Raw genomic sequence first — 27,795 nt, 5'->3', positions numbered from 1 at the left:
ACAGTAATAATGCAGATACTATAGTTGTACAGCCTGTTCTGGGCTTACAAACAAAATGAAGAGAGCAGGAAACGCTTTATCTCTGCATATAAACACACATTTTCCAACCAACAGGCAGAAGGCTCTCTGGCTTTAGAAGCTAAAAACTACACCCAACATAAAAAAAGAAACAGACATTCACATTTCTGAAATAGTTTCCATCATTTCATAACGTCTCACCTGATCAACCGTCCTGCTTGAAGATGCTGCAGATGAGCTCTGTTTGTGCAGTTGTGTCCGACTGATCGAGTCCACTTTCACCGAGTACTTCACTGTGTGTTGGTCCTCGTCTCCACATCTTCACTCCGCACGCCGTGCACTCATTCACCGACTCGCTGGGTTTCTGCCAGTCTATTCATCCACGAGTGCAGGCGAATGAGTGAACACATTGTGGATGAAGGCAGAGGAACTTGACTGTAGCTGTTGGTGTCTGTGTTTAGTGTGCACATATCCTGGAAGTCCATGCATTGAGCTGTCAGAGTGTGTTTAAGGTCCATTTAAGGTGAGGAGGGGGCTTTGCTACTGCTGTAATGAACTTGGTATCTGTTGACCATCTGTCCTTTCACCTCTGTGGACAGGCAGATAGTCTTGCAGGGGATGAAGTCCTCTTCCTCCTCGCCCATTAGCCAGTTGTGCACCGAGCGTTCGGCTGAAGCCGTGACGTGATCGGACAGCCAGCTCTGGTGCCACTTGTCAAAGTGTTCATGTTGGCTCGCTGCCACTCCGTGCTGCGACTGGAGAGAGAGGAAAACCATGAGAGACTCGTCTGAGACGCACCAAGCAGGACTTGAAGAACAAAAAACAAATCATAAAGTTACATTTGACCCAGTCTAACCTAAAAATGCACATGTAAACAAGGAAACCTGCTTTGATAAAGAATTGGTCTAGGTTCTGAATAAACTGACGCACATTTCAATTTATTTCTGCAATTCAACAGTTTTGAATGGATTTAAGTGTCACAATAATCGCAGGAAGTTGCAGCAAACTGTTCAAACGCCAACAAAAAGCTGCAGTAGGAAAAGGAAGAAACTGTTTCTAAATCAGACACAATTCAAGTTTAAAAAAATGTTCACTTGTAGTTTAAAATGAGATGAAATCGAACTCCAACTTCAAACCAGTCGGTGTCAAGTTAGCAATGATTCAGCTCACTGAAGCAGCGCGCAGATTCTTTCAGTTTAAGGTTGTTCAGTTTGTTTTAATTCTTCTAATGTGACACCAAAACTAACCAGATCAAAAGTACACAAAGTAATAAAAACAAGCACGTTTCCAGATGTTGAATAAAAACTCCAGCTCTACCTTCCTGGCCTTGACCAGCGCCCCTCGACGGTACATGTAGTCCTCAGAGTTCATGACAAACACCATCTTGTGAGTGTTGAGTTTAAATCGGCAGTCCAGACTGCCGGCGTTTTCCACAGCCAGCTGGCGGTGCCACTCCCTCCTGCAGCGCATCGCTTCAACCTGCCGCACCTGCCAGCGGCGGAAACGGCGCAGGTTCCTGTCCGACAAGACACGATACCATTTGAGAGGATTGTTTAGATCTCAGCATTTCTTTTCAAAGATGAGACACTTAATTTGATCAATTTTAAACATCCATTTGTCAGACCTGGGCAGAAAAACAGGTTTGAAGAAGTAGCCCTCTGCTTGACAGCACAGACTGGACTCTGTTCCTACAAACTGCTCCATGTAGCTTGACAGGCACTGATGGAATAAAGAACAGAAGCATGAGTTTATTACCTCTGGTCTGAATAATAAAGGACAGGTTTATAATTATGAGGTTACCTGAACATCTAGTGGATCATCTGCCTGAGCTTCTTCAGTGTCCAACAGCTCAATGGTCATCGTCACTTGACCCTTGTTTTGAATAAACATCACCTGAAGAGCAAGAATGTAAAAATTTTAGTTTTCTGGGGTGGAGGAGTGACTTTCACATCCACATTTCACTTAAATCCATGAAGCCTGTGGCTGAAATGAAGAGGACCAAAGAAAGGACTCAACTCGACGCTTGTTGTTAAAAGGTGTTAAAAGGTTTTTTTGTTGAGAGACTTGGTGCAAGAGAGAGTTGCTGACATTTGACAGACAACTGATTCACCGCAAGTAAATAAATAAATGAAAGAAAGAAATACTAAAAAAGCCAACAGCATGAACACAAAACGGATTATAAAGTGACACTAAGTATTTAAAAACAATGTCGAATAAATTTTGAAAAAAAAAAAAAACCTGGTGACACAAAACAGAAAATCTGCAGTAGATATTCTGGGGCTTATTTCTATACCGTATTTTCCAGCGTATAAGTCAAGTTTTTTGCATAAACTAGCATGCCTGTGACTTATACAACGAAGCAACATATTTATGTTTTTTTTATCCCATATTTATAACAATTTTTGGCTGAGATCTGACAATTTCATTCATTCCAACATGAAAAATATTGAACACTACCACTTTCAGCCACTAGAGGGCCCTCGACTAATATGGCAAGCCAAGTGTCTCATTAATAGGTAAAAATGGCTATAATTGCCATACAAACCACCTTCGCCGCACTCCAGAACTCCTGAAGCAAACATTAAATTAGCTGCATTTCACCGTGCCGCCCAGGCGAAATGCAGCCGATCTGACGATTAAAGTGGATTTATTAAGGAAAAGTTAGACTGAGACACACCTTTGCTATAATTTCGAGCAAACAAATAATTGTTTTTAAGTGTGAATGCTCCTGCGGCCGCTATTTGGCAGCCAATCGATTATTGGCACAACACCGGCCCACATTTCCGGGTTGTCAGCAGTGACGCATAACAAACGTGACGCGTCAGCGATGACACATAATAAATGTGACTTATACGGCAAAGCGACTTTTTTCCCCCCACTTTATTAGACATATTTGGACTGATGCGACTTAATGGCAGTGTGATGTGTACGGCGGAAAATACGGTAATCCCTCACAATTTGTTTTCTGGATCTTCTCAGTGCTCTGATTTTCTAACCTCTGAAATGACATTGCAGCTGTAAACAACACTTTCACAGAAACTGCAAGTATGAACTAGTTTTGAACATAAAAGTGTCATTTAGCCCAACTTTTCCAGGACTTTGAGCTCACCTTGAAGCAGTTCTCCTCAGCCATGATTCTCTCAGCTTTCCACTGATAGCTCGTCTCCCAAGCTGCTCTAACACACTGAGAGGACAAATTCCCACCTGCTGCCCCACGCTTCCTCTCAGCCAGGTAAAGATCAACCACCTGCAGACACACCTCGTCGCTCACCAGGTGCTGTAGCTGATGTCACAGAAGAAAAGAAAATGTTTACTTTACTGAAGTAGATAAGTGTTCAGTACAAAAGTAAAGTATTCTCACCTGCCGGATGATGTTGTGGATGACTTTGTCGATAGTGAAGCCAATGTAGGCGTGGATGGTGAACATCTCTCTCAACGTGTCTTCATACTGCGTTGAGTCCAGGTTACCATCCAGGAGACTGCGCACCATATCCAAGAAGGCTGGGTAGTACTCCTCCAATTCCACCTCACCTATGAATGTAAGGAGATTTCACATTTTTCACAGCAGCACGTTACGTTGTCACAGCACAGCTGACTCATCTGCCTCGAGGCAAGAGTGAGTAAGTTCGCACTAGACAGATGTGTGGATTGTGCAGTGGGAAAATGTATAAATGCATACAATTGTGTAGTAATGGTATATTGGTTAGGTTTACAGTTAACATTATTAAACGTAAATGGACAGAGTGGCTACCATATCCACTTCCTTTAGCAACTCCCTACATTTCAGTGTGTTCACCTTAATTTTGCTAAGTTTTGAAAAAAAAAAACAGAAGCTTAAAAAATTACTTTATCCAAGAAAGAACAACTAAAGATCCACAGTTTACTTTAACAAACCTTCCTCATGTAGATGATTTTGAACTGATCAGAAGTGTGCACATCAGTGTTGCCAGGTGTACGATAATTATCGTATTTGTATGACAATTTTGCCCTCTGTACGATGTACGATCAAAAATCCCAAAAAAGGCCAAGTATACGATAATTTGACCATTGCATGAATGTGTGGTTGTAATCGGTTGTCATTAGCGTCTCGCAACTGTCTGAGTTTTTTTGTGAACCCTGAAGGCATCTGTGTCCGCAAACAGATGCACGACAATTGTGCTTTTCTAAATGTTACCTACAAGTGACGTGTATGCGTTTGCCTCAGAACAACGGCCATGATTGGCTGAATAGGCCGCTGCGCCGGCCCCATGAGTGAGGAAAAGAAAAAAAGAAAAGAAGAAGCAGAGCCGGTCTGGAAGCGGACCCATCATTACTATAGGGCATCAATAGATTTGTTATTTTGGTTATGACGGGTGTACGATAGTTTCCTTCAAAATACGATTTTATGTCTCTAGTACGATAATCCTACATTTCTCACCTGGCAACACTGGTGCACATTAAGAAGTGGACAACAAAGTCAAAAATTATAGTTACCAAATACACATAGCTTGTCAAAAACACATCCATGTTGTTGATTTCATGCTGCTGATTTATTACATGCTGCTGTATTCATCTGCTCACACAGACTCATGTTCGTGCTGCTGTTGTTTGGCATATTGTTTTTGTACTATTAATGCTTAGCGTATTCTTGGTTTAGCGTAGTTCTTAGTTCATATCTTGGATCTTTTTCCTTTACAATTTATACTTTTGCTGGATGCAACTGGGACCTTGTTTACACAATTTTGTTCCATCATATGTACTACATGTGATGAGAATGACAATAAAGAAACCTTGACCTTGACTATGACCTTGATAGCTCACTGACACTTGCATTATTTTGCCAAATGTGCTTCAGTTTTACGCAGTTTGAGTTCAGGATTACAGTATTACCAATGCTGACAGCTGTACAGCACTCTGATGTGCATTCTCTAAATAATAAAGTAAACCTTGACTAAAAGTGTTTTAACAGACTGTAAAATATAGTTTCTCCAACAGATAATAGCTGATCATTCAGTTTGATAAATCATGGTAACTTCTGTCATTCCTCTAACCTTTGCCTAAATTTTGTCCTACGTGTAGAATTCATCAAGTTTCTGCTTCAAGAAGATTTCTGTTTGCTCATTCGTATTGTAAAATGTAAAATAACTTCAGTTATAACTATAATACTAGATCGACTCTAATCCTAGAGTTGATGTGGTCAAAACCAAACCTTTACACTCGTGCTATTCCTTTACAACAAATAGTCCAGCATCAATACTTAAATTTCAACATAAAATGGTCCCCTAAACATTGTTTCTTAAATATTTGCAGCAACTTTTCTTTACATCCAACTTTCACTTTTAAGTTTTGCATAAACAAGGCCAGCAGCTGAACTTACTGGGCTCTTTGAGGCGGAGCTCCATGGCTAGGTCACAAGCCTTTTCTCTCCTTCCTTCCGTCATCAGTAGCCTCTCTCGGCTCTGCTCCGCTCTGTGCTCCAACAGCTGACGTTCAGCCTGCCGGTAAACCCGCAGCAATCTTGAACACAAAGTCTGGTGCAGTCGCAAAAAGAAATACCAGTTGTTGTTGACAAAGAAAAGGTTGTAAACTCCATCCAGCTCCTTCTGGTGTTCTGCTTCAGGGTCACGAAGGTCCACTCTCTCCCCAGGCACACTTGAACCCATCTCCATGGGTATAGGGCCAGGAGTGGATGTAATAGTCCCTGCAGGTTGGCTTGTGCTGCTGGAGGTGGAACAGGGTTCGGTCTCTGTGGATTGCGACAGGCTGCAGCGCCTCCTTCTGGACTCACCATTGAGTTGCTGCTGCGGCTGGGACTGGGTCTGAGCTACCTGAGGTTGAGTCTGACTTCCCATGGCTGCTACTCCTACTGATCCATTACTCGAGTTACCATTTCCCCCTCCTCCTGTTGAAGTTCCTCCTCCTCTTTCTCCTGCTTCCTCAGGCTCCACCTCCTCATCTGTCCAGTCTTCTGCATCACTGAGCTCGCCGCGTCGAGCAAAGAACAGGTCAGGAACAAAGTGCTTGATAATGCGCTTAATGTGGTCCTTGTCGTCCTTGTGGATGGCGGGCTGACGTTTGACATGGTAGATGATGAGGGAGGCAGCGTCTTCAAGAATCTGCTTATCCTCGTATGTAAACATCATGTGAGGTTCACTGGGTGCAGCTGAGCCAGAACCATTACGGCCTTGATGACCAACCCCACCTTCTTCTGTGCTCTGTTCCTGACGCTAAGACCAAAACAGAAAACAGATGAAGGTTGGAAGACAGGTCACCATTTACAGATTTTAAAGATTACATTTATTAATTGTGATAAGACTTCTGTTGTGATGAGATCGTTATCTTAAAATAAACAAAGGTGGGGAAACTATTAAGATTGCTTCTAAATAAATAAATAAACAAACCCCACACTGAACAGTCGTTGCCATTTGAGGTGTAAAGAGTTTTACCTCATCATAGATGCTTTCAATCTCATTGAGAAGACTCTTTGACCGCAGGGCCTTCATGTCGTTCTGTTTGAAGTTGACCCCTTGGTGGTCGAGGGATTTCAGGTAGGCCTTCTCATACTGCTCCCTCCAAATCTTATTGAAACCCTGCTGGGCCTCTCTCCACTCCTCCTCCTTAGCTTTCAATCTGATGGGTTAAAAAAAAAGCTTTAAGGTTCACACCTAATACAAATAATATCTGTGTTACTAGTGCATAAGCTAATGCCTGTGTTTCAGCTGTATCTATAAGACAATATAGGTGTTTATTTTGTCAACTCCAAAGACGTTTACGAATTTACAAAGCAATTAGTTCACTTGCTTAAGCTATCCGACAGGAAATAAAGCATATCAGAACATACAAGAAACAATCTCAATTATTTGGTCACATTTATATAAAAAATTATAAACTGAAATATTTCAATGTGTTCTTTTAAAATGTAACAATGTTAACGTGTGCACATTTAAAAGCATTAATGAAGCTGTGGTTTTGTAGAAGCTGGTATAATCTGAGATAATAGGATTAGGGAAAGAACTTGAAATTAAAACAGAAAATAAAAATGCTGACCTCTTCAGCACCACGGGCACAGCGGTGACAGGACTTCTCTTCAGTCCCTCAATGATCTCGGGGGCTTTGTCGCCATAGATACGATATACGGCACGGCGCTGGATGACTTCTGAGGTGCCGCCCAGGCAGTCGTCTAATCTGAATCTCTCCTGGTCCTCTGGAGACAGGCGAGACAGCTTCTTCTGTACGCTCTCCAACACCCTGATGGTGGCCAAATTTGTCTCCAGAACAACATCCAGCTATAAGTGATGCAGATTTTAGTCATTCACAACATGTTTAGGTGCTGTTTAAGCATTAAATCCTCTTTTTTTAAGAGTGGCAACGCAATCATTTGAAGCACATAATAAGTTGTGTTTATGTCAAAAAAAAGCATCAGACTCAATAGAATGTAGATACCTCAAATCTTTCATCCTCACAGCGATGCAGCTGTTCCTCATATGGAGTTTTCTTCGAGCTAACAAAGGTGGAATCCTCTGACCAGGAGGGAAATGACACCCAAGTGTCGTTCAATACCTTCCCACACAAATAAAGAATCATTTGTCACGGTCTTTTTGGATATGCAGAATACACACCACCAATAATCTACAGATGGCAGTACTGCCCAAAAAAAGTTGAAATCTCTCAGCCAAAGAAGTGGATAGAAAGACAAACAGATACAAAGTAGCTTTAAATAACCTCCCCACCCTCCAAAATAAAAGGATTTAAGAAAACTGAAATCTAAATTAGAATGATTTGAGCCGTACCTCTTTGCAAAGGGCGGTGCGCCCACTGCATTTGGGCTGCTGGTATGTTTTAGGCAATGCTCTATAACTGGACCCAAGGCGCTTGCAAGATGCGTAATCCACCTCCCTGCCCCCTCCCCCTTCCATGTAACGATCCGACAGCCCCGACACAGCATGAGTGAGCTCTTTGTCCCCCAGAAATGACTTGAACTGTGTGTACAGCTCAGGAAACTTCCTGTAAGATTCATAAAATCAACAAATAATAGATAAGGTACAAAAGAGACTGAAAGCAAAATAATTGAGAGGTGATGTGGATACAAATACTACTGTAATATTTGTGTATTCAAAAGCTTTAGATACAAGCTCAAACAATTAACATTTATTCTAGACAATTGTATCATCTGTTTAATCTGTCCATCCACTCACCCCAGGAAAGGTGTGACCAGCTGCAGCAGCTCTGCTCCAGAAACTACTTCCTGGTTGAACAGGGCGATGCATCGTAGGAAGTTCTCGTACACTTCTTGACTTTTAAACAGGCGACGAACCTGAACGATGGAAGTTTGACAAGGAAAACTGAAAAATCAACTGAAGAGATAAAGTCATGACATAAAAAGCAGCAATGAAGAAACACAACGGCAGTTTGCAAAACATTTTTTTATCAAACCAAATAGGAACAACACACTCATGAACTGATTCCTCACCTTATCAAAGAAGGAGAATTCTCTTAAGACACCATGTTTCCCAACAGAAGCAAAGGACTGATCTTTGGTGCAGGTATACCTCATTTTTTTCTAAATACAGAAAACAAATTATATTCAACTTTTTTTTTACATATTTAAATTATTGTACAACTTTTAACATCTGGGCACTACAAGTAAAACAGAAACAGAAATCAGCATTTTATGTCAAAGAAATAATGAACATAATGAGTTGTTACTTCAGCAAGTGTAATTTTAAACTATAATTAAAAAAACCTATGTTAGCATCAAAACATGGCTGCTTTATATAAAGAAAGCTGTCCTTTGGTGAGAGGAATCAAAACTTGCACTACAGAAGACTATCTTTTTGCTTGATGTCAGCACAGAGCTGAAAGCCACATTCAGTGATGGAGGTGCATTAGTGAACGTGGCAAAGCTAACTTGCACATTTGCAGAGGCACCATTAAAGCTGAATATTGATATTTGCAGCAATATTAACTACCAATAAACAACTTGCATGATTTACTAATATTTCAAAGCCCTGGTTTAGATACATTACAAAAAAAAACAAAAAAAGTTTAAACGTTTACATGAGCTCAACTAGTCAGAAGATTATAGACTTGTCATATTTTAAAAACAATTGGTGCATTCTGTAATTAAAATAGATCAAAGAAATACTTGACGTGTTGTAAGAGAGTAATCTCAAATGAAGCAAGAACTGAAAATCTCCATATTTGGTTCACTGAATTCTCAAATGCATTTTTAGATGAGGAAATGCAACAGTGATAAATGTGCCCACCTGTCAGCTGATATGAGCTATAATCCCAAAAATTACAAGTCTCATACTTAGTATCTGATGTGCTTTGGTTGTTTGTTTTAGAGGACATTTAAAACAACAACCTAACTCTTTGAGAGGGTTAAAGTTAGAAAATGTTTGCCTTTTTTTGATCTGTCAAAGTTTTAACTATGTTTTCTCTTAAAGGAACATGTATGAATTAATTTGTGCATTGCCTGGGGTGATAACTGTCCATGCAGAATTTACCTTCAGCAGTGGGGACATGTGCATGAGTAATGGCCTGGGCCTCTTTTTGTTCTGTTTGGTAATCGGGTCTTCTTCCTCCAATTTTTTCACCTGCTCCTTCCCCCCCGTCAGCGAACTCCCTGTAAACTAAAAAGAGAAAAGGAACATTTAAAAGTTAAAACACAAATCAACAATACTTCTCTCTGAAGAACAGTTAACATGTAATAAAGATTTTGGTTTGTTTTGACTTTTGAAAAATATGAAGTAGGCCTAGGTTTTTACATTCAGATCTCAAAATAATTTAAAAATCTCAAAATTTACTCTCTCAAAATAATAATTGAGAAGCACAACAGAACAATTTTTTGTACATCTGCATGAAAAAAAAAAAAAAAGAAACCATCCATGTCTCAAAACACAGAAAAATAGGTCTGGTACAGCGAAGGAAAACTATTTAATGTGCAAATCATTAAAAAAATAATTATCTGCTTTGAGAGAAAAGTCCCTTGGTACTTCGCAGTTCGACTTTTGTGGACTCGCTCTTTCACGGTTTTTCAACGATCGTCAACGTTAATACCATACCATTTTATTTATAGAGCACTTAAAACAGCGACAAGGCCAACCAAAGTGCTGTACAGATGGAACAACATGTAACACACAAAGCAATATACAAAATGAAGTAAATCAGAAATATAGACATAAAAACGATGCAGATAATGACGAATAACCAGTGTGGAGCGTACAGGTTCAAAACACAGATCCTCTGGTGTTGAAAGCTATCGAATAGTAGTGGGTACTAATAGTAGTTACTAATAATACTCATGTGATTGGGACGGTATGGGATAAAAAGTTAATGGAAAAAAACCCGAAAGTTACATATGTAACTACAGTTCTATGAATCCCTCCTGACCGCCAGAGCTTCTCTGTCACTCAGAATCCCTGCATTCCACGAGAATATTCTGTAGGAGCAGAGCTGCAGATGACGTCAGGCTATATAGCCTCTGATTGGTCATTCGTGTCACACCTGTGACTCTGTTGGTATTATTACTCGAACAACGCATGCACGAAGGGAACATTCAGTGCTTTCAGCACCGCCCTCTGGCGGTCAGGAGGGATGAAATAGAACTTCGGACAGACGCCGCCATTTTTTCTTTCAATAAGCCTACACTGCCTGTCAAAAGAACTACACTACACAGAAGCCAACATGCTTCCAGTCACTTCTTTCTGCTGAAATGGAGGGAAAGTTTTGCAACACAAATCTACGTCATCTATGAAGCTCACAGAACTGGCAGGAAAGTCGCTAATAATCCTGAAGCTCAATTATCCATGTGCACATCAACCTGGATGGGGTGGTGGGCTTCGTCGCTGCAGGGTAGGTCTGCCAAACCGGAACTGAGCCGAACCAGAAATAAATACTAAAATAAATATAGCGTTCCTATTTCGCGTTTTTTCACCTATCATGGGGAGGTGTGGAACGTAACCCCCGCAATAATCAAGGGACTACTGTATTATTAATTTCTGTTCGTCACTGCTTCACTTACCAGTGACCGCTTGGCATCAGGCAAAAACTGTCCAAACTCAGCAAGTAGGTCCTCCTGTCCCTTGAAGAGATTGGCAACTTTGGAAAACACCTCATCTTCGGTCATCCCACTACTGCTTCGGCTACCACGACTCTCCTTCACCTCCAGCTGCTCTTTCTGAAGAGTTACAGAAACAGTAAAATGTTTTCATGTGTAAAGAAACTTTATTGAACAAAAGAGTAAAAAAATATATACCGGTATATATTTTGGCATTTAGATACACATCGTCAAGAGAAATAACATGCTAGTGCAGAAATGTGACTGTAATTATGACTTGTTATTATAAATCTTATTGTTGTTGTTACTACCACTCAGTAAGAATATAACACCCTAATATGTTGTTCAATCAGATGTTGCCACGTTTCATGTCTTCAGTACCTGGTATGTGTGAAGAATTTCTAGGAAGGCTCTGTAAATCTCTGGGTGGTCCAGGAAACGGTTTTTAATCTTGTTTACATAACTGATGGCACTGTCAAATTCGACGGGGCTCGTCTCTGAAGCAGGTGGGGATACGGATGAGGTGGTGGCTTGATTCTGGCTTTCTCTGGTAGTCAAGGGGAGAGAAAGTTTGCTGGGTGGTTCTGGAGGTCCTGTTGAGGGTGAGGATAGGGACTCTGATGAGACTGCCTTAACTTCACTGGTCTGGACTGGTCCTGCTTCAGTGTGAACAGCAGGAACAGGGCCTGAGGTTGCAGCTACTGGAGTGGTGGTCAGGCTCTTCCCCTGCTGTCCTGGGGATACCTATGTAGATGGCCAAAAGACAAATCATGCCATTTTTCTCAATAAAAATGTATTTTGTTTGAATAGATTGTTTTGAATTGATATTGTTTAGAAGGGGAAGAAATTATAAGAATTTGTTGTTCTTCTGCTGCCTTTCATTTTATATGCATCTTATTTTATTCGTATGGAATAAGTCTTGTTTTAACTGAAATGAAATGAATGAATAAATAATAAATAAATACATTTTCTATCATTGCATTTTTATTATTTCACCATTTTAATCTTCATACTGTATTTATTATGAAGCACTCTGGAACATAACATTGAGTTGCTTTATCATATGGGGGCGGCTGTGGAGCAGTGGTAGGGCACCCGACTTGGGAACAGAAAGTCGCAGATTGATTCCCTGCCATGCTCACATCTTGGTGTCCTTGACCAACTGCTCCCCGCTCTCCTCCTTCCATGTTCAAAATTAAAATAACTAAACTTTTATCTACGAAGTGTGCTGTAAAAAGTTTACTTCCAGTTACTGTAGGTTGGAGATAACGTGAATATTTCAAACTTAAAGAGACAAAAAAAGGCTTGTACACTTCGAGTATATAGAGGTCAGCATGGCATATTTTAAATATTTGGTTGTGTGAAATAAATAGAGCAGAAGGTTCAGTTACGAAACTTGTTTAATGCCCAAACAAGCAAATCTAATGCTAAACTGACGTAAAGCACTTAAACTAAAACTCAAAATCACAGCTCCTTCTTAAGAATTTTAAAGTTCTGTAGGTCTAAAGTACCTTTCAGAACAATTAGTTTGTTTGCATAGATAAAAAAAAAAATTAGAATTTGAAGATAAATAATTTGCTTTCAAAATACGGTGGCGCAACTGGTAGAGCTGCTGCCTCTCAGCGAGCAGGTCCTTGGTTCAAACCCCGGTCCAGGGGCCTTTCTGGGTGGAGTTTGCATGTTCTCTCCGTGCATGCGTGGGTTTTCTCCGGGTACTCCGGTTTCCTCCCACAGACCAAAAACATGCATGTTAGGCTGATTGGTAACTCTAAATTGTCCCTAGGTGTGAGTGAGAGAGTGAATGGTTGTTTGTCTCGTTTGTCTCTATGTGGCCCTGTGATGGACTTGCGACCCGTCCAGGGTGTACCCCGCCCCTCGCACAGTGATTGCTGGACATGGGCACCAGCGACCCCCGTGACCCAAAATGGAATAAACGGGTAAAGAAAATGGATGGATGGATGTATAAAGGGTTATGAAAAGAAAAGAGTGCCATACCTGTGTGGAGAAGGGAGACTGAAGGAAGGCCATCCCATTCTTGGGAACCTCTATCCGATAACCGGGTGGCAGAAAGGCATTAAAGCCCAAGACCAGGTCTGGGTGTCCATGAAATAGCTGGGACACACGGTTTATGACCCCAGGTGTGTCGATACTATTCCAGAAAGCAGACAGAAATCACAGTGGTGTAGCTGACAGACAACGTACAATCAGCTGCTTCTCTCAAGCACAACAAACGACAACAACCTGGTTTTAACGTTCTTACCGTTTGGTTTAAAATGAAACAGAAGAATTACTAATTATAAATCTCATCCGCCCACATTTAAACGTCAAGAATACCTGTTACATAATTAAAGTAGGATGTTATTTGCAACACTCACTGACAGACTCTAAAATATGAAGTTGTGTAAAAACATTTTCTAAAGCAACAAGACTCGGCATAAAGTTGAGGTGTCTCAAACTCCCCATCAGCCCTCGTGTGCTGGTTTAACTTAACTAGTTCTGAGATTGTCATGAGAGTCATGCACAGACTTTTTTAAATGCCAGCTGGCAGGATTAAAACAACTAACAGCATTTATAAACACATTTAGAGGCAGATGTTGTGCATGCTACCTAATATGACATGTGAACAAGCTGGTAATATAAAAATATAAAAAAGCTAAATAAATTAAGACAAGTAATTGGCTAGTGAGCATCACAGGTTTCATTTAAATTTTGTACTGCAGAGCTTTCCCCTTTTGTTTTGCTCAATATAGAATACTGCACTTGTTTTTTGTTGAAATTGGTATTTAAAGTTTTAGTTTATCCCTGCCTCAGCTTGTAAAAACCTCTACTGATTAAAGGCCAGAAAAGACTTGCTGTTGGTTCTGTATGAGATTAAGCAGCATCAGTCAGAGGTACTGGTAATCTGTGAGAAGTTCAATTACTCCAACTCTAACTTACTCTAACTTTTGTTTTGTGTAGACACACAATTCCATTCTGGACCTGCCATTCTGTGTCCGTTCCTCCTTCCTGTCCTCTCAAACCCAGCCGTTTGAAGCAGATGGCTGCTTGTCCTGAGCCTGGTTCTGCTGGAGGTTTCTTCCTAGTATGAAGCTGTTTTTCCTTTCCACTGTTGCCTTTGTGCTTGCTCAGGATGGGAGACTGTGACGAAATGAAGACTCGCCAAGTCTGCTGGCTTCCTTCCTTCCTTCCTTCCTTACATAGATAACTTCACTAAATGGCATTTAAAATGTATGCAAATGTTTCTGTTCAGTGCCCTGAGATAACTTCTGTTGTGACTTGGCGTTAATATAAATAAACTGAATTAAATACATTCTCACCTTTGTGACTTGAACTCTTTCATGATGTCGAGAAACTTGTTGTATATACCAGGATCATTTGCAAAACGAATTTTGACTTGATCCAAGTACGACAAGGCATCTTCAACCTGATAACAGAAAAGCAAGAGAAAAAAGGGCACAGAATAACGACAATTAGTCTTCAGCAGATGTATGGAGAAGCCTTTTTACAACATACTGTAGTGTTGTTGATAAAGCAGAGTGACAGATGTTAGATATTTAACAAGTCAATTCCCCATTAATAAATCAGTGCTGCACCAAGTCTGAAAAATAACTATACACAATATCAATTACTCCAAAACATAGATGTAAATGTAGTTTTACTAGAGATATTGTGTGATATTTAGGTTGTGATCGATTATCTTTATGCTGTGCTTCCAAAGAGCTGGACTTTCTTGTAATCTTTTGTTTGTTTTGGACTTTGGCTGCTTTTTACTTTTCATTTGTGTCCAGTCCTGGTACCCGACCATGAGAAAGTGGACAATTGAAAGCAAACAAAGGGCCGGAAAAAAAATAAACATCAACAATGAGCTGTAAATTTTGTAATAAAATGTGAAGAAATCCAACAAAGACCAGACGCAAGACCCAAAAGATGCTTCAGCCATTGGTTGATGATTTACTGAGTGCCAAGTTTTCAGCTAAGAGCTCTTGTTGTTGACAGACTGTATATTTGTGACAGCCTGCTATAGGAACAAAGCTCCTATTTAATTTTCGTTTTCTGCTAAATTGTCTGCTGTAAGACACACAACACTGGTTTCATGTGGAGTTTAGGAGCCTTTGTATGCATGCAAGTGGCTTAAACAAACCCCCCTCCTCTGAAAATGAGAGAAAATGCAGTCAATGCGTTGAGAAAACCCTCAGAAAACCTGAAGAACTGCTGTGACCAAGACTGAGCATCATAAGAAAATAAGATGGTGCAACACTTTTGCACAGAGCTGTAGACAAATAGATTTCATATATATAAGTGTGACACCAACAAAACCACCAGTTTGCAGAACAAGCTGTACAAGTGCTGGCTAAATGCAATAATGAATTAAAAAATAAAATCAAACACAGCTTTAGTTCACTGGTCGACAGCCATTTAGCTAAACCAACAGAGCTAGTTAAGACAGCAAAATTAAAAAAAAAAAACATACTGTTCACACAAAGCATCGTTCCTGTCTGAAGAGGGTTATTGTAGCTAACGCTGTTAGCCTTCAGCCAGTCATTTATAACTCCCAACACCCACCCGCATACAAATTTACACAATGTTTAGTCGCAGCTGGTCTCTGGCCAACTGTATTGTGTCGCTAATAGCAAAACGATATCTTTACAACACTGCGACAACAAAGAGACGTGAAGTGAAGGCGCTAATCAAGTGAAGTAGCCGTTCTTGGCTGGCCTGGCTGACGTCCTCCACTTTGTTTCGAGCTGCTTGAAAAATCCAACAAGGAGGAACTTCCCACAACCGAGGTCTGACTTCATGTTTGCTCTCACACAGCAGCTGCCATTGATGGCGTGCATAATAATAATAATAAAAAAAGTACTCCAAACCGAGTCACTCTACTGTCACTCACACGTTCATTAATTGAAAACCCGCTTCCACGTCTAAGCGAACATGTCAGCGTTGAGCCGCCGAGCCGTGAATTACTTTTATTTGACCGACGTTACTCTCCGACAAATCCAACGTTAACGAGCAGCTGAAAACAAAATGGTTGTGAGCTCGACTTTTCGCCTGCCGTGTCCGTTGTCTTCTTACCTTCAGCTTCTGGAAGTGCTGCTGCTGCACTTGCTTTTGTGTTATAACGTAAGGCTTGTCTTGAATTTGGTTTATTTGCTTGGCGGTGCTGTGCGCTTGAATCTTCGCCATTATCTCCGGCGGCAGGAGGCTTGAGAGCCGCTACCACAACTTAAGAGGGGAGCTTCGATGTTGCCTCCAGTTGTTGGCTAGGCGACAAAACCTTGCTCCTCTCGGTCGGGAAGCCAGTCTGCCTGCCTGTCTGCCAGCAAGCAACCCTACTTTGCTTGACTGGACAGTCTCCGCGCACAGAGGCGGAAAAAAAAAAGGACGGGAAACCCAGCAGAGTGGAGGCTGGTGACAGACAAGCTGCTACTCGCCGAGAGTTTGAGTGCTCATCATCGTCGAACTAAAACGAAAGCACGAAGCGTCGGAAAATAAGCTCGAACACAATGGTTGTCGTTATTTAAAATTAACTATAGCCTGTCTCTTTAAATTCGGCGGCAGCAGTCAGTCTCCGTAGTCTTGGCGTCCGGAAGCCAGAGTAGGAGTGGAAAAAAAAAAAAACGGAATAAGAGAAGAAAATGAACTGCGCAGGCGCAGCGGTGGGAGGAGCCAAGTTCACGAGAATCAGACTGTTCACTCCCCCTTCACTGCTACAAAAGAACAAGGTAGCTCCATGCTACATGTGAGACACACGTTCATATTCACTGAACGGTACAAATGTAAAGACCCACGGTGGATGCAACTCTGATTGTGACACAGATAAATAATCAGGTACACATTATCTTCAAAATCGCACGTGACTTTATTCAGCTTGTTTTCAATATACAGGAGCAAAGAGCTACACACTAGGAAGCAGTTTAAGGAAGACAAGAACAAGTATTTAATTTATAACACTTTATTAATGACTGACTTCCACATAAAAAGACATTAAGAGCAATGACGAGAATGCACAGCACAGAGGAACACTTAGTTTACATTTAAGCATATTTTAATTATAACAGTGTAGTAATTTTGTAGCTGAAAGGCGCTTAAAAGCAGTGTGTTTTGTTTTGAAACACTAAGGTGCCAGCTATGATGCTTTAGCAGCTAGTTTCCACCTTTGAAGCCACTGCTGGAAAGTCAGCCCTCCTTTAGTGACATCAGGTAGGACACGCTGTGCTGGTTTGTCCCACCTACATATAAAAATATACAAAATGATAACATTAAGCACAAAAAGAAAAGGTATGATCACAGAAGTAAATAAGAATTCTATCAAAGCAGTAACTTAAACAAGTAAAAGATTGCTAATATTTCACTAACGTTTTAAGTAAAAAAATAAAATAAAAAGAGACATTCTTGACAAGCTGTAACCACTTATCCTAAGCATAAAAAATAAGGAAGCCTGTGTAAACACTTCATTCCTTGTAATGTAATACTGCAGCAGATATGATGAAGTAGAAAAACAGAAGAAGATATTGGGGGGAAAAACAAATCAACAGTTACCGGTATTCATAAAGTGTGCTCTTACTCTTGCATTCTCTTTTGCACTTGCAGCTGTGTTTTATGTAACTAGCATACTTCTTACTTTAAAGTAGGTAATGTCTTTCAGAGCTGAACCTCACCAGTAAGTGATGGCAGTCTTGACTTGAGCTCCATAAGAAAGGCCCTGTGCACAGCGGTGAGTGAGGCTTCTGGCTCTTGGTAGCAAAAACTTCAGAAGCTTCTGATCCTCCTCTTTGACTCTGGTGAGCAGAGCTAGAAAACATAGACAAAAATTGTATTTTTTTTCTCATTATTAAACGTCATTTTTAAATTCACTTAACATTTGACAAATACAAACAGCGGGATTTGGCACTTCTCACTGATTTTCTGTTTCTAGCACAACAATAACTTCTCTTTATGAATTTCTCCAAATACCTTTTTGATCTGACGCGGGTAGCTGTTCTGCTTCCTTCTGTACTTTCTGCAGAGTGACGGAGTAAAGCTGCAATAACTCGCGGAGAAAACGCAACTCGAGCTGTTGGGATCGCAACTGGGAGCACAACTCTTCTGGAGCCTGAAAGGGTAAGGATGAGAAAATTAACTTCCATTAAATGACAGTCAAAGAGGAAAACTACAGCACAGTAAAAACTGCAGGCATGTACTGTTAATTTTATACAGTGTAAAATAGGCCATTTACAGTTCAATTACCAAATTGTTGTTATCAAAAGGACTTTGCATTTATTTTCACACTTTAGGCACACAAGTACATTTAACCTCTACAAGTTGCATCAGACAGACCCAACAACTTCCTTCACATCATTTCTGCTGCATAAATGCAAAAAGAACAGTCAGAAGACAAAATGTTGACTTTTGTCTGCCAATAACTGTTTAGTTGACTGCAAACTTTAAAAACCAATACTAATCCCATTGCCAATAAAGTGTGAAGCTGCACATTATTTGCAGCCCAGATGATCAAGCAGCTGGTCAGACAGGCAGAGTTTGCACTCTATTTATCTCAATATATCAGCCAGGGCATAAACCAAACGCCCTACTCAGATCCTGCAGTTCAAAGTTGTTTCACCGTCATATCCAAACGGGATGAATAAAGTCAGAAAATTAACTAAATATGATAAATATTAGACTCTGAGTGACCCAGTAGGTGATTTCTGTATCTACTGCACTTTTATGCCGTCATTTGTTAATGACAAAAGAAAAACTTAGATCGCTCTAGTGGCCATGATTTAAGGTGACACCTCCTCCCACCAGCAAACACTTTACTCTTCATTTAAGAGGAAAACTCAGTAGCCTCTTGTCATCATTTATACCCATGTCATAACTATTGACATATAGTAAATGTAGCTGACCAGAAGCCAGAAACTAAAGCCACCATGGATGAATTCCCCTCACCCTGCTGGCTGCAGTACAATTATTATGTCCATTCCCTCCATGGAAACAAGCATTTTCCTGAACAAAATAAACTATTTTTTAGGTATTAATTTTTGTAAACGTACCCATCTTTAAACTTTCCACTGCATGTTCAAATACATATGAATATGTTTTAAATATATTTAGTTTCAATTAGTTATTTGAGGCTTTAAGTAAAGTGTGAAGTTGTGGTTATGACTGACAGTGTGACAACCTTTTAGGGAGTTTAGAGGATGTGTGTAGGGGGGTGTATGATGGGTGCAGCCGTACTTTCCACGTGTGCAGACACTGGCTCCAAAAATGCAGCATATGCATTAAAAAAACATTTTGGCTTCAGTTTTGAACAGAATGAAGTGCTTTATTCATATTTATTAGTGTCGAAGGGCACAGCCTAGCTGACTGAAAATGAATGTGTTATGTATATAACATGAAGCACTGTGTTGGAAAATAAATACATACAGAACATTAAAGATCATTTGAAGAAACTCATGAAAACTCCATCATTGCCAGGAAATCAGCTAAGTTTTTAATACAAAAATTGACTTCTAAATGTTTTTAGAGGATGATTTTTTTTGTTTTTAACCTACCGTAGTTTTTTTAATTACCTAATATAACATATAATTTGTTTTATATTGTTGTTTTTATTACCATTGATTAAAAACACAAAACAATGATCGTTTTCTCACATACTGTGCAGTAATTCTAAGATTGTAAACTAGTTTATCAGTCATAAAAACAATGAAAGGACTTGGTTTATATTTTCTTTTCTTGTCTGACCAGATTAAAACATACAGTACTACTTATCATTACTAACCTTGTACAGAGGAAATGCCAGGTTCTGACAAAAGTTGCTGAAACTTGAGGATTGCAGGCGATGAATGGATAACAAGGACGCAGGAACTCTTTGTATTCTGAAACAAGAAAAAAAAAATCACTTCCACATTCTCAGCAGTTGTCAATAATGGGGACTAAGAAAAAAAAAAGACTGATTTATTTTTTTGTCATATTACTGTTAGTCATGTAACTACGTTACAGATGCAGAACTCTATAAGCAGGATTGTTTTTAGATAAGAACAGCTGTCCCTCCGTGTTCTCACCCGTCCACAGTCCTGCGGTCCAGAGAAAGGAGTGAAACTGTCCCAAACTGTTTGGCCTCCTTAGAAATAGAGTTTCGTAAACCGTTAGCTGCTGTGACCACATCTTCAAACTGTGGCATGAGCTTGAGCTCAGTGATTTCTTGCAACTGAAACAAAACAGTGAATAAAACGATTCAGTCAATTATGAAAATAATAAGAAATGTTACATCTGTCAGATCTGACTTAAATAGACAAAAACACAACATTCAGACCTCTTTATGAAGACAAATCAGCTGTGTTTTGGCTGTTGAGTTTCCTTTAATCAGACCTCTAATCTGCTCTTGTCTGACAGCCTGTAGAGAAACACCAGTAAAACATGCTTTATGGCATTTTTGTTGTCGTTACATCCAGCTTCACTTAAAGTTAAAAAGTTGATCAAATAAAGGTATTCACCTCAATACAAATCTCAAACACAACCAAATCCTTCAGAGAACATGGATGAATTTAATCCCATTGGAATGCAGATGACTTCTGTTTTGCTAGATCAATCTAGATCATTTGATATCGTCTAGCAAAGGCTCACGGTAGTGTTAGAAAAAAGTGGGACAATATTACAAACTGTGATCCCTCAATGCCAATCCCAGGAAAACAAAAGTATTGTATGTGTATTTCACCTTAAAAACCATGCAGTAAACACAGAATCAAACTACCCCTCCTATCTAGGCATTACCGGCCTACATGTACATGTATAACGTCTATTTATGTTGCTTTGCTGTGGTAGGTTTATTTGATGCCTTAAATCGTGCTCTGTCTAGGACACGGCGTGAGAGATCTTTTTTTTTATACCGTCTCTCCTCATGTTTTCTTTCCTATTCTCATCTAAGCAAAACATTATTCTGAATAAGAATAAGAGGGCTGCGCTTTCTATAGTTGCAGCTTTGTGTACTCCGCCCATCTTTCGGACGACTGCACGTACATGTTCGCGTTGTATCTCGGTGCAATGCCAATAAAGTTTATTCTGATTCTTAGACCGAACACTTATCACTCACACATAGAAGCACTTAAAAGAAAACTAACTTCCCAATTATCACACCTGAAATGGGACTCAGATCCTAAGACCTTGAGAACTGCTGCTATAGCTTTGTGCTACTCCACAGCTGAATACTGTGCTCCCATTTTGTGTAGATCCACTCGTGCTAAAAAGATAGATCCAAGTTCAACAAAGCCTGCCGCATCATAACAGGAACCATTTGCCCTACTCCAACAAACGCCTATATAGGACCTCTGATATTGCTCCACCTGCAATACAAAGAGAGAAAATCAATAAAATTGAAAGAAGGAAACAGGAAAAGGACACTCGGCACCCGTCATACGCCCACACACCAGTCCTGGTACATTTAAAATCCAGGGAAAGATTGTGAACATCCACAAGTCTACCAATAAACCTAACACCCAGGAAATACAGAATAAATGAATGAAAGGTTTGGAACAAACAATGATAGAGCACTCAACCATCCTGAAACCTCGAGGAAAAAATTGGCTAAAGGAAGTAGACTACAGAGAAACGAATGGTGTGCCTAAATCGGGCAAGAACCGGTGTCAGAAAGACCAAAACCAACTTGGTAAAATGAGGGCTTGCCAGGAATGCAGCCTGCAGCTGTGGTCACCAAAACCAGAACATGGACAATCTTTTAACTTCCTGTACCTTAAATCCATACCATACCATTTTATTTATAGAGCACTTTAAACAGCGACAGGGCCAACCAAAGCGCTGTACAACCCAGAAACAAACAGGCAAAGCACACAGCAACACATAACGCAAAATCAAAAACATAGAAAACCAAAAAATAGCGGCTAATAACATAATGACTAACACAGTGTGCTGCATACAGGTTCAGCGTGGATCAAACAGTGTTGAAAGCCAGGGAATAGTAGTGGGTTTTTAAGCAGCATTTAAAAACTGTGAGGGAGGAGGCCTGCCTGACAGGTAGAGGCAACTCATTCTATAGTCTTGGGCCTGCGACAGAGAAGGCCCGGTCACCTCTGCGCTTAAGACGGGTTCCTGGAACTGAGAGAAGCAACTGGTCTGCTGACCTCAGAGAGCGCGGTGGGACATACGGCTGCAGCAGATAAGCAAGATAGGAGGGTGCAGAACTGTTCAGTGATTTAAAAACATACAGAAGGATTTTGAACTGGATTCCATATTCCATAGATAAATCCAGCATATATAGCATCTGTAGACCTCGTCAGGTCAATAACAGAGCAAAGGCATGGCTGTCTTTCTGGTGTGAAATGATATTAGTGTGAATAAGTGTGTTCAAAATTAAAAAAAAAATAATTAACACTTAAGATATCCTGATTAACACTTAAGAGTTTTTAATTCCTTCTTACCACTAGTTCCCTAAAGTCCAGAATGCTCTGCCACTGGCTGTGAAGATTTCTTAGTGCTTCTTGGCAATTTTTGGCATGTTGGTCGAGTTGAGTACATCTGTCTCTGATATAGTCCCGAGCTGCTGCCTGCATCACACATCGCAATTCCACCTCGAATGCTGATCTACCAACAATCCAGAGAGCAAGTTGTTTTGATTTTTTTTTTCAAAGTGTGATAACATTTTAAAAGAAAAAAGTAAATTAATTTCAAGACTCTCCTTCAATTTTTTTCTGTCTCCCAATAAGCACATGTAATGCTAGTGGACTTACAGTGCCACGGTTTCATTCTGGAGCTCATCTGAAGTCCCAGACATCTCTTGCTCTGCCTCCATTTTACGATCCTGCAACAGACTTTTGAGCTGCTGGACTTTGGAGCGAGTCTGAGACAACTCCACCAAACTCTGCTGCACCTCTTCCCAAGCAGCCTAAAAAAACAAAAGGACAAATACAATTAGCACTCACAAAGACCAGAAGAAAAAAAAAACAGATGTTTTCGTTTAACGTGACCTTTACAAATATTTTATTGAGTGTAAAAACTGGTGCACCTCTAAGAGGGTCTTAACAGGCGGCAGCTCATTGTCATCTGCAAAGACGTCCAGAAGGTGATTGCTCTCATATCGGAATCTAGAAAGAACATGCCAATAAGAATTCTTTAATTAATCAGTCTAATAGGAACAGAGAGCACAATAATAATGTAGTTTTAGCTACCGCAGTGCTGCCACATCCTGCGTCACATCCAGAGAAGCTACTTTGTCCTGCAGTTCCTTCTGCTCTATTGTAGCTAAATGTTGAAGCGCTGAGAGGACGTGGCTTGGAGGATAACTGCTCAAAACTTTCTGATGGCATGACAAGAAAGACTTTTGATTAAAAAAAAAAAAACACCAAACAATAAAACAGACTTCATTTTGAAAATAAATAAATCCATCAACCTCAGCTGTACTCAGCCAGTACTGAAATGCAGCTATCCTTTGTTCACGAGTTATACTGAAGGGGAGAACAGAGTGCAGCAAATCATCAAAAAGTTTAATTTTGGTCTCATTTGAAATAGTATATACCTTTATTTCTTACCTTGTGGCTGTAAAATTCTGTGTTTTTAGTTCTATTTCTTGTAAAGACTGATAGAAATGGACTCTGTCTTCACTCAGCTTTCTCAGCTCTCGCTGTTAGGAAAAAAAGTTCCCCTTTACCAATCAGCAGCACAAGTTTAAATCAATGCACTCATTTTAGATTTATGTGTATATTCCTTTTTTTTCTTTTCACTTTCTTACTTTACTGGTTTAGTCCTCTAACATAGAATTGCAGTCATGCTCACTGTAATGTTGTCTGTCTAATTAAAGTTGCTGTCAGATCAACAAACTAATTTTCTTACCAGGACTTGGGCCACTGCTGCAGCCTGGGAGTTGAAACCATCATCAGCTCTACTGCTGGGGGGCTCATCATTGAACAGCACCTCAGTTTCTGCTTTCCTACAATACACACGTGCACATACTTTTTAAGTACCAGTACTCAAAACGTTTTTTTTTTCAGCCAACTGTTATTTATGATTGACGTGCATTCAGTTAACATTTTTATATTCAAATGAGTGTTCTGCCTTACCTCTCTAACTGCTCTAGCACTTGGGAGTGGCTGCTGATTTTTTGCACATCGTCAGAGAGCGCCTTACGGTTCAAGCTGCAGCACTGCCTGAAAGCTTGCAGAAACAGTTCTCTGCTCTGGCTGTCCTCCATTTGGGCCCAAATGTGACCAATTGATTGCTCTGTTAAAAATTACAGCTAAGTCTTGAAATAACTACTTAAACACATTAAGTAGTATTTAAGTAAAATAAATAGTAGAAATGAGCCAGAATCATGACTACCTATTTAAAGAAGAAATTCACAACTAATGTAAAGTCTATACAGCATGAGATGGACTAACCTTGTGTGGCTATTTGTTCTTCTGTTCCACTGATCTGAGAGTCCAGGTGGCTGATCTCAGCTTTCAGCTGCTCTATTTTCTTATGGAGCTCTTTACGCTTTGCAGTCTCAGTCTGGCCTTTAGCCTGCACCAACTGTGGAGCCAAACATACAAGATATTTCCATGATTATAATTAAGTTATGCCTACTGTGGACAAAAACAAGTTTTACCTTACCTCTTTCTCCTGTAGTACGTTGTACCTTTGAGGTAAAAAAAAGTTAAAGAAATTACAGCTATTTAACAAAAAAGTACACATTTATACAAAAGCAATGACACAGTAATTGTAACCACTGTCATGGGGAGGACAGATTGTAGCACGTTTTCTATGGAAATAAATGGCTGAAAATTCATCAATACATTCAATTGAATGCTGTACATAAAATTTGATATGCAATGAGATTGCTAGTATCTGATTTTTACTGTCAGCAAACCAGGACATTTATTATACATAACTGAATGTATGTTTTGGATGACATTAGCTCTACTTATATAACATATTATTTAAGTATCAAATTACTATGTCTTTGTTAAAAAAAACAAAAAACACACACACTGGAAATAATAAAGCCACTGAAGGATACCACTTAAGATTGCCACGCATGATCCTCACGTTTCTGCAAGGAGGAAAAAATAATTTTTATAAACTTGCAATGCATTTTTTTTCTGCCAGTATCATAACTTACCATGCATAAGAAACTAGTCAAAGTCGTTATTTTCCATTTGTACACCTACATTTAGATATTAATTCTTATGCAGGAGATAAAGTCAAGAGTAAACTAACAATAAGACAACTAAGATCAACAAGTAATGGTAAATAAAAAACAATAAAAGAGCAATGAGAAACTATTGAGAGCACTGTTGATATATTTTCACTCATACCATATTTATCATTATATACCACAGCAATATTGTTATTTAAATATATGGCACAAGAGATAAAAAGCAGATTATTTTAGAAACCAGGCTGTTCATCCAAGCAGAAATCGGTTGTAATCCAGCCAGTAATCGGTGACTATAATTCAACAAAACTGACCTTTGCTGAAAAACGTGTTGAATAATGTGCTTCCAGATTGCCTTCCCAGTTCCAACACAGAGACTGGAAAAAAGGAGACATTACTTAATTCAAAACTGTAAATAAATAAAGAGCTTTTCATTTAATGTTGGCGAAGTATAAGTTTACCCACGTTTTTAAATAGTTGTCATTAGGTAAACTGTCCAGGGGCAGATTAAACTCTTCTGTGGCCCAGCGCTTCATCTCCTTCACCAGATTTATATTCGACATCGTGACAGAAAACGACTGAAAGTCACGGCGCTGACATACGGTCAGAAAATAATATATATGTTGAACGTTCCCTGATCGAGAGACGCGTATTTACTTTAACAGGCTGAATGTGAACTTGTAAATAAAATGTCACCCTATGCGTTTTTAAAATGTTAGCTTTTTCAAGTTCCCGCTTGCTAATAGATGTCTACTTCCGGCTAAGACTTCCGGTGAGACAGCGCCACCTCTGGTCACCGCCGGCTGCTACAATCAAAACTTGCTGCCTGGTCGATATCAGTATAACTTCACATGAGGGAAGAATCGTCATGGTAACTGTCACTATTTTGTAAAACTAAAATAAAGATATACTCAAAAAGGAGCTGAAATGTCATTATTTTTAAATAGCTCTCTGTTCGTTTTGGTTTGCTGTTTCAAAACACATATTTATGTTATGAGTTCTTAGTGTATATTTAGTTGATGTTTTTCTTAGTTCATATCTTAGATGTCATTACTGTTTTTCTTATACATTTTATTGTTGGATGTAACTGGGACCCCGTGTACATAATTTCGCTCCACCACATGTACCACATGAGGTGCGAATGACAATAAAGAAACTCTGACTCTCTGACTCTGATTTAGCTCCTTTTCAGTTTAAAGTTTTGTTGAAAAGCTCAATAAAATATTGATTTAATGGTATAATCCACTTATGTATTTTCTAGTTCAGTGCAGTATTTGTTTCTCTTACCTTGATATAATTGGTGCCAACCCAATAGAAACACCCTCTCGTTAAGCATAGATAACATACATGTTCAAGTTCAGGTCAATTTTATTATCATTCACATCACATGTGGTACATGAGGTGGAACGAAATTATGTACTCAGGGTCCCACTTACACCTAACAATAGCAAAAATACAAAGTGCAAAAAAAACCCCAGTATATAAGGATCTAAGGTATACACTAAGACATACGCTAAACGGATGTCAAATGGTACGCCAAAAGATCTACTCTAAATACTAATATTGTAAAACAATACGGAGTAACAACATCCCATGTTAAATAAGACACATACATTTCGCAACTGGCTGTAAAAAATGTTTTTCAAAATTATAGAAAGGGTTCATTTTCCAACGATAAGATGCATTGAAAACATAAAAACAAGCAAGAAATCATAAATTTTTGTAATGTCAAAGTTGTACCCACAGGGGGCGCAAGAGATCCACTTTTCTGCACCCAGCTGAGGACTGGAGACCAGCCTGAACACAGGAAATACTCAAAAATATACCACTATCACTTTAACTGCTTAACTACTCCCCTTTTGAACACATTTTTTAAATTAATCAGCTAAAAAGGCTCTTGGGTGCAAAATGCAGCAAAACTTAGACAAAAACTGGTTACTTCAAAACAAAAACAGTTTTGTTGTACCCTTCCTTACATTTTTATATGGCTTATTACTAATACATTTATCACTACCAATTTTGGCTACTTTGGCCTTTTATTTGATCTTTTATCATTTTTGCATGTTTTTACCCATCATTTGCAGCTTAAACTCTCTTCATTTTGTCAAGTTATCCAGTTTAAAACACATTTGTAACAGAGGTTATTGTACTGTCTTGCTAAAAGTGGATGATAATGTCAGTGGGATTATGGATTCAGTCCATCTAACTGATTTGGGCTCGTTATTTGTTGCTAATCCTGCTATAAAAGAAACAAGAGAGAGACAGATTTCCCACAGCAGTGGCTTGAAGAAATACTTGATAATCTAATCAAACGTGAAGCTCGTTGTGATTTTATTACAGTTCCAGTGTATGTTTAGATCTGCTCTCCTGTTCAAGATTATATTTTAGCCAGATTATGCCGTCACAAAGTGTGTAACTGTGTGTAACTGTGTGTGTGTAGGTGTGTGTAATTTGAATTCTTTACCTGTTCAAAAATACATTGTGCTGCCACTTTTTTAAGTGCACAAAAAAATGCAGTTCAGTTTTCACAAAGGGATAAACACTGTGCCTATGATGCTGTTAATTGTAGAGATAATAACACCTCACTGAGTGCCCCCCCCCCCCCCCCCCCCCC

General features: G+C 39.5%; 2 protein-coding genes across 2 annotated transcripts; both read right to left on the bottom strand.

Moving 5' to 3' along the window:
* Positions 1 to 297: 297 nt before the first annotated feature.
* On the bottom strand, positions 298 to 16,334 carry sin3b (SIN3 transcription regulator family member B). The gene is made up of 19 exons (XM_037674658.1): positions 16,133 to 16,334; positions 14,377 to 14,483; positions 13,055 to 13,208; positions 11,441 to 11,803; positions 11,024 to 11,179; positions 9,507 to 9,632; positions 8,468 to 8,557; positions 8,193 to 8,311; positions 7,788 to 8,001; positions 7,441 to 7,557; positions 7,045 to 7,283; positions 6,444 to 6,627; positions 5,375 to 6,224; positions 3,380 to 3,549; positions 3,128 to 3,301; positions 1,819 to 1,911; positions 1,643 to 1,737; positions 1,336 to 1,534; positions 298 to 773 (listed from the first exon to the last, which is right to left on the bottom strand). The coding sequence occupies exons 1-19, from the start codon at positions 16,241 to 16,243 to the stop codon at positions 537 to 539; spliced, it is 3,798 nt and encodes a 1,265-aa protein (XP_037530586.1). The 5' UTR covers positions 16,244 to 16,334; the 3' UTR covers positions 298 to 536.
* Positions 16,335 to 17,186: 852 nt separating this feature from the next.
* On the bottom strand, positions 17,187 to 25,843 carry haus5 (HAUS augmin-like complex, subunit 5). Its single transcript, XM_037674657.1, has 19 exons — positions 25,647 to 25,843; positions 25,496 to 25,558; positions 25,044 to 25,076; positions 24,638 to 24,662; positions 24,424 to 24,556; positions 24,106 to 24,265; positions 23,879 to 23,975; positions 23,578 to 23,669; positions 23,439 to 23,493; positions 23,218 to 23,345; positions 23,055 to 23,133; positions 22,780 to 22,934; positions 22,471 to 22,633; positions 20,352 to 20,432; positions 20,101 to 20,246; positions 19,818 to 19,914; positions 18,014 to 18,152; positions 17,719 to 17,851; positions 17,187 to 17,289 (listed from the first exon to the last, which is right to left on the bottom strand). The coding sequence occupies exons 1-19, from the start codon at positions 25,742 to 25,744 to the stop codon at positions 17,187 to 17,189; spliced, it is 1,980 nt and encodes a 659-aa protein (XP_037530585.1). The 5' UTR covers positions 25,745 to 25,843.
* Between the last annotated feature and the right edge of the window lie 1,952 nt (positions 25,844 to 27,795).

The sequence above is a fragment of the Nematolebias whitei genome, chromosome 3 (genome assembly GCF_014905685.2).
Source record: "Nematolebias whitei isolate Nwh7 chromosome 3, NemWhi1, whole genome shotgun sequence".
NCBI lineage: Eukaryota > Metazoa > Chordata > Actinopteri > Cyprinodontiformes > Rivulidae > Nematolebias > Nematolebias whitei.
The sequence above is the reverse complement of the archived record's forward strand: the minus strand, read 5'-3'. Positions and strand labels throughout refer to the sequence as shown.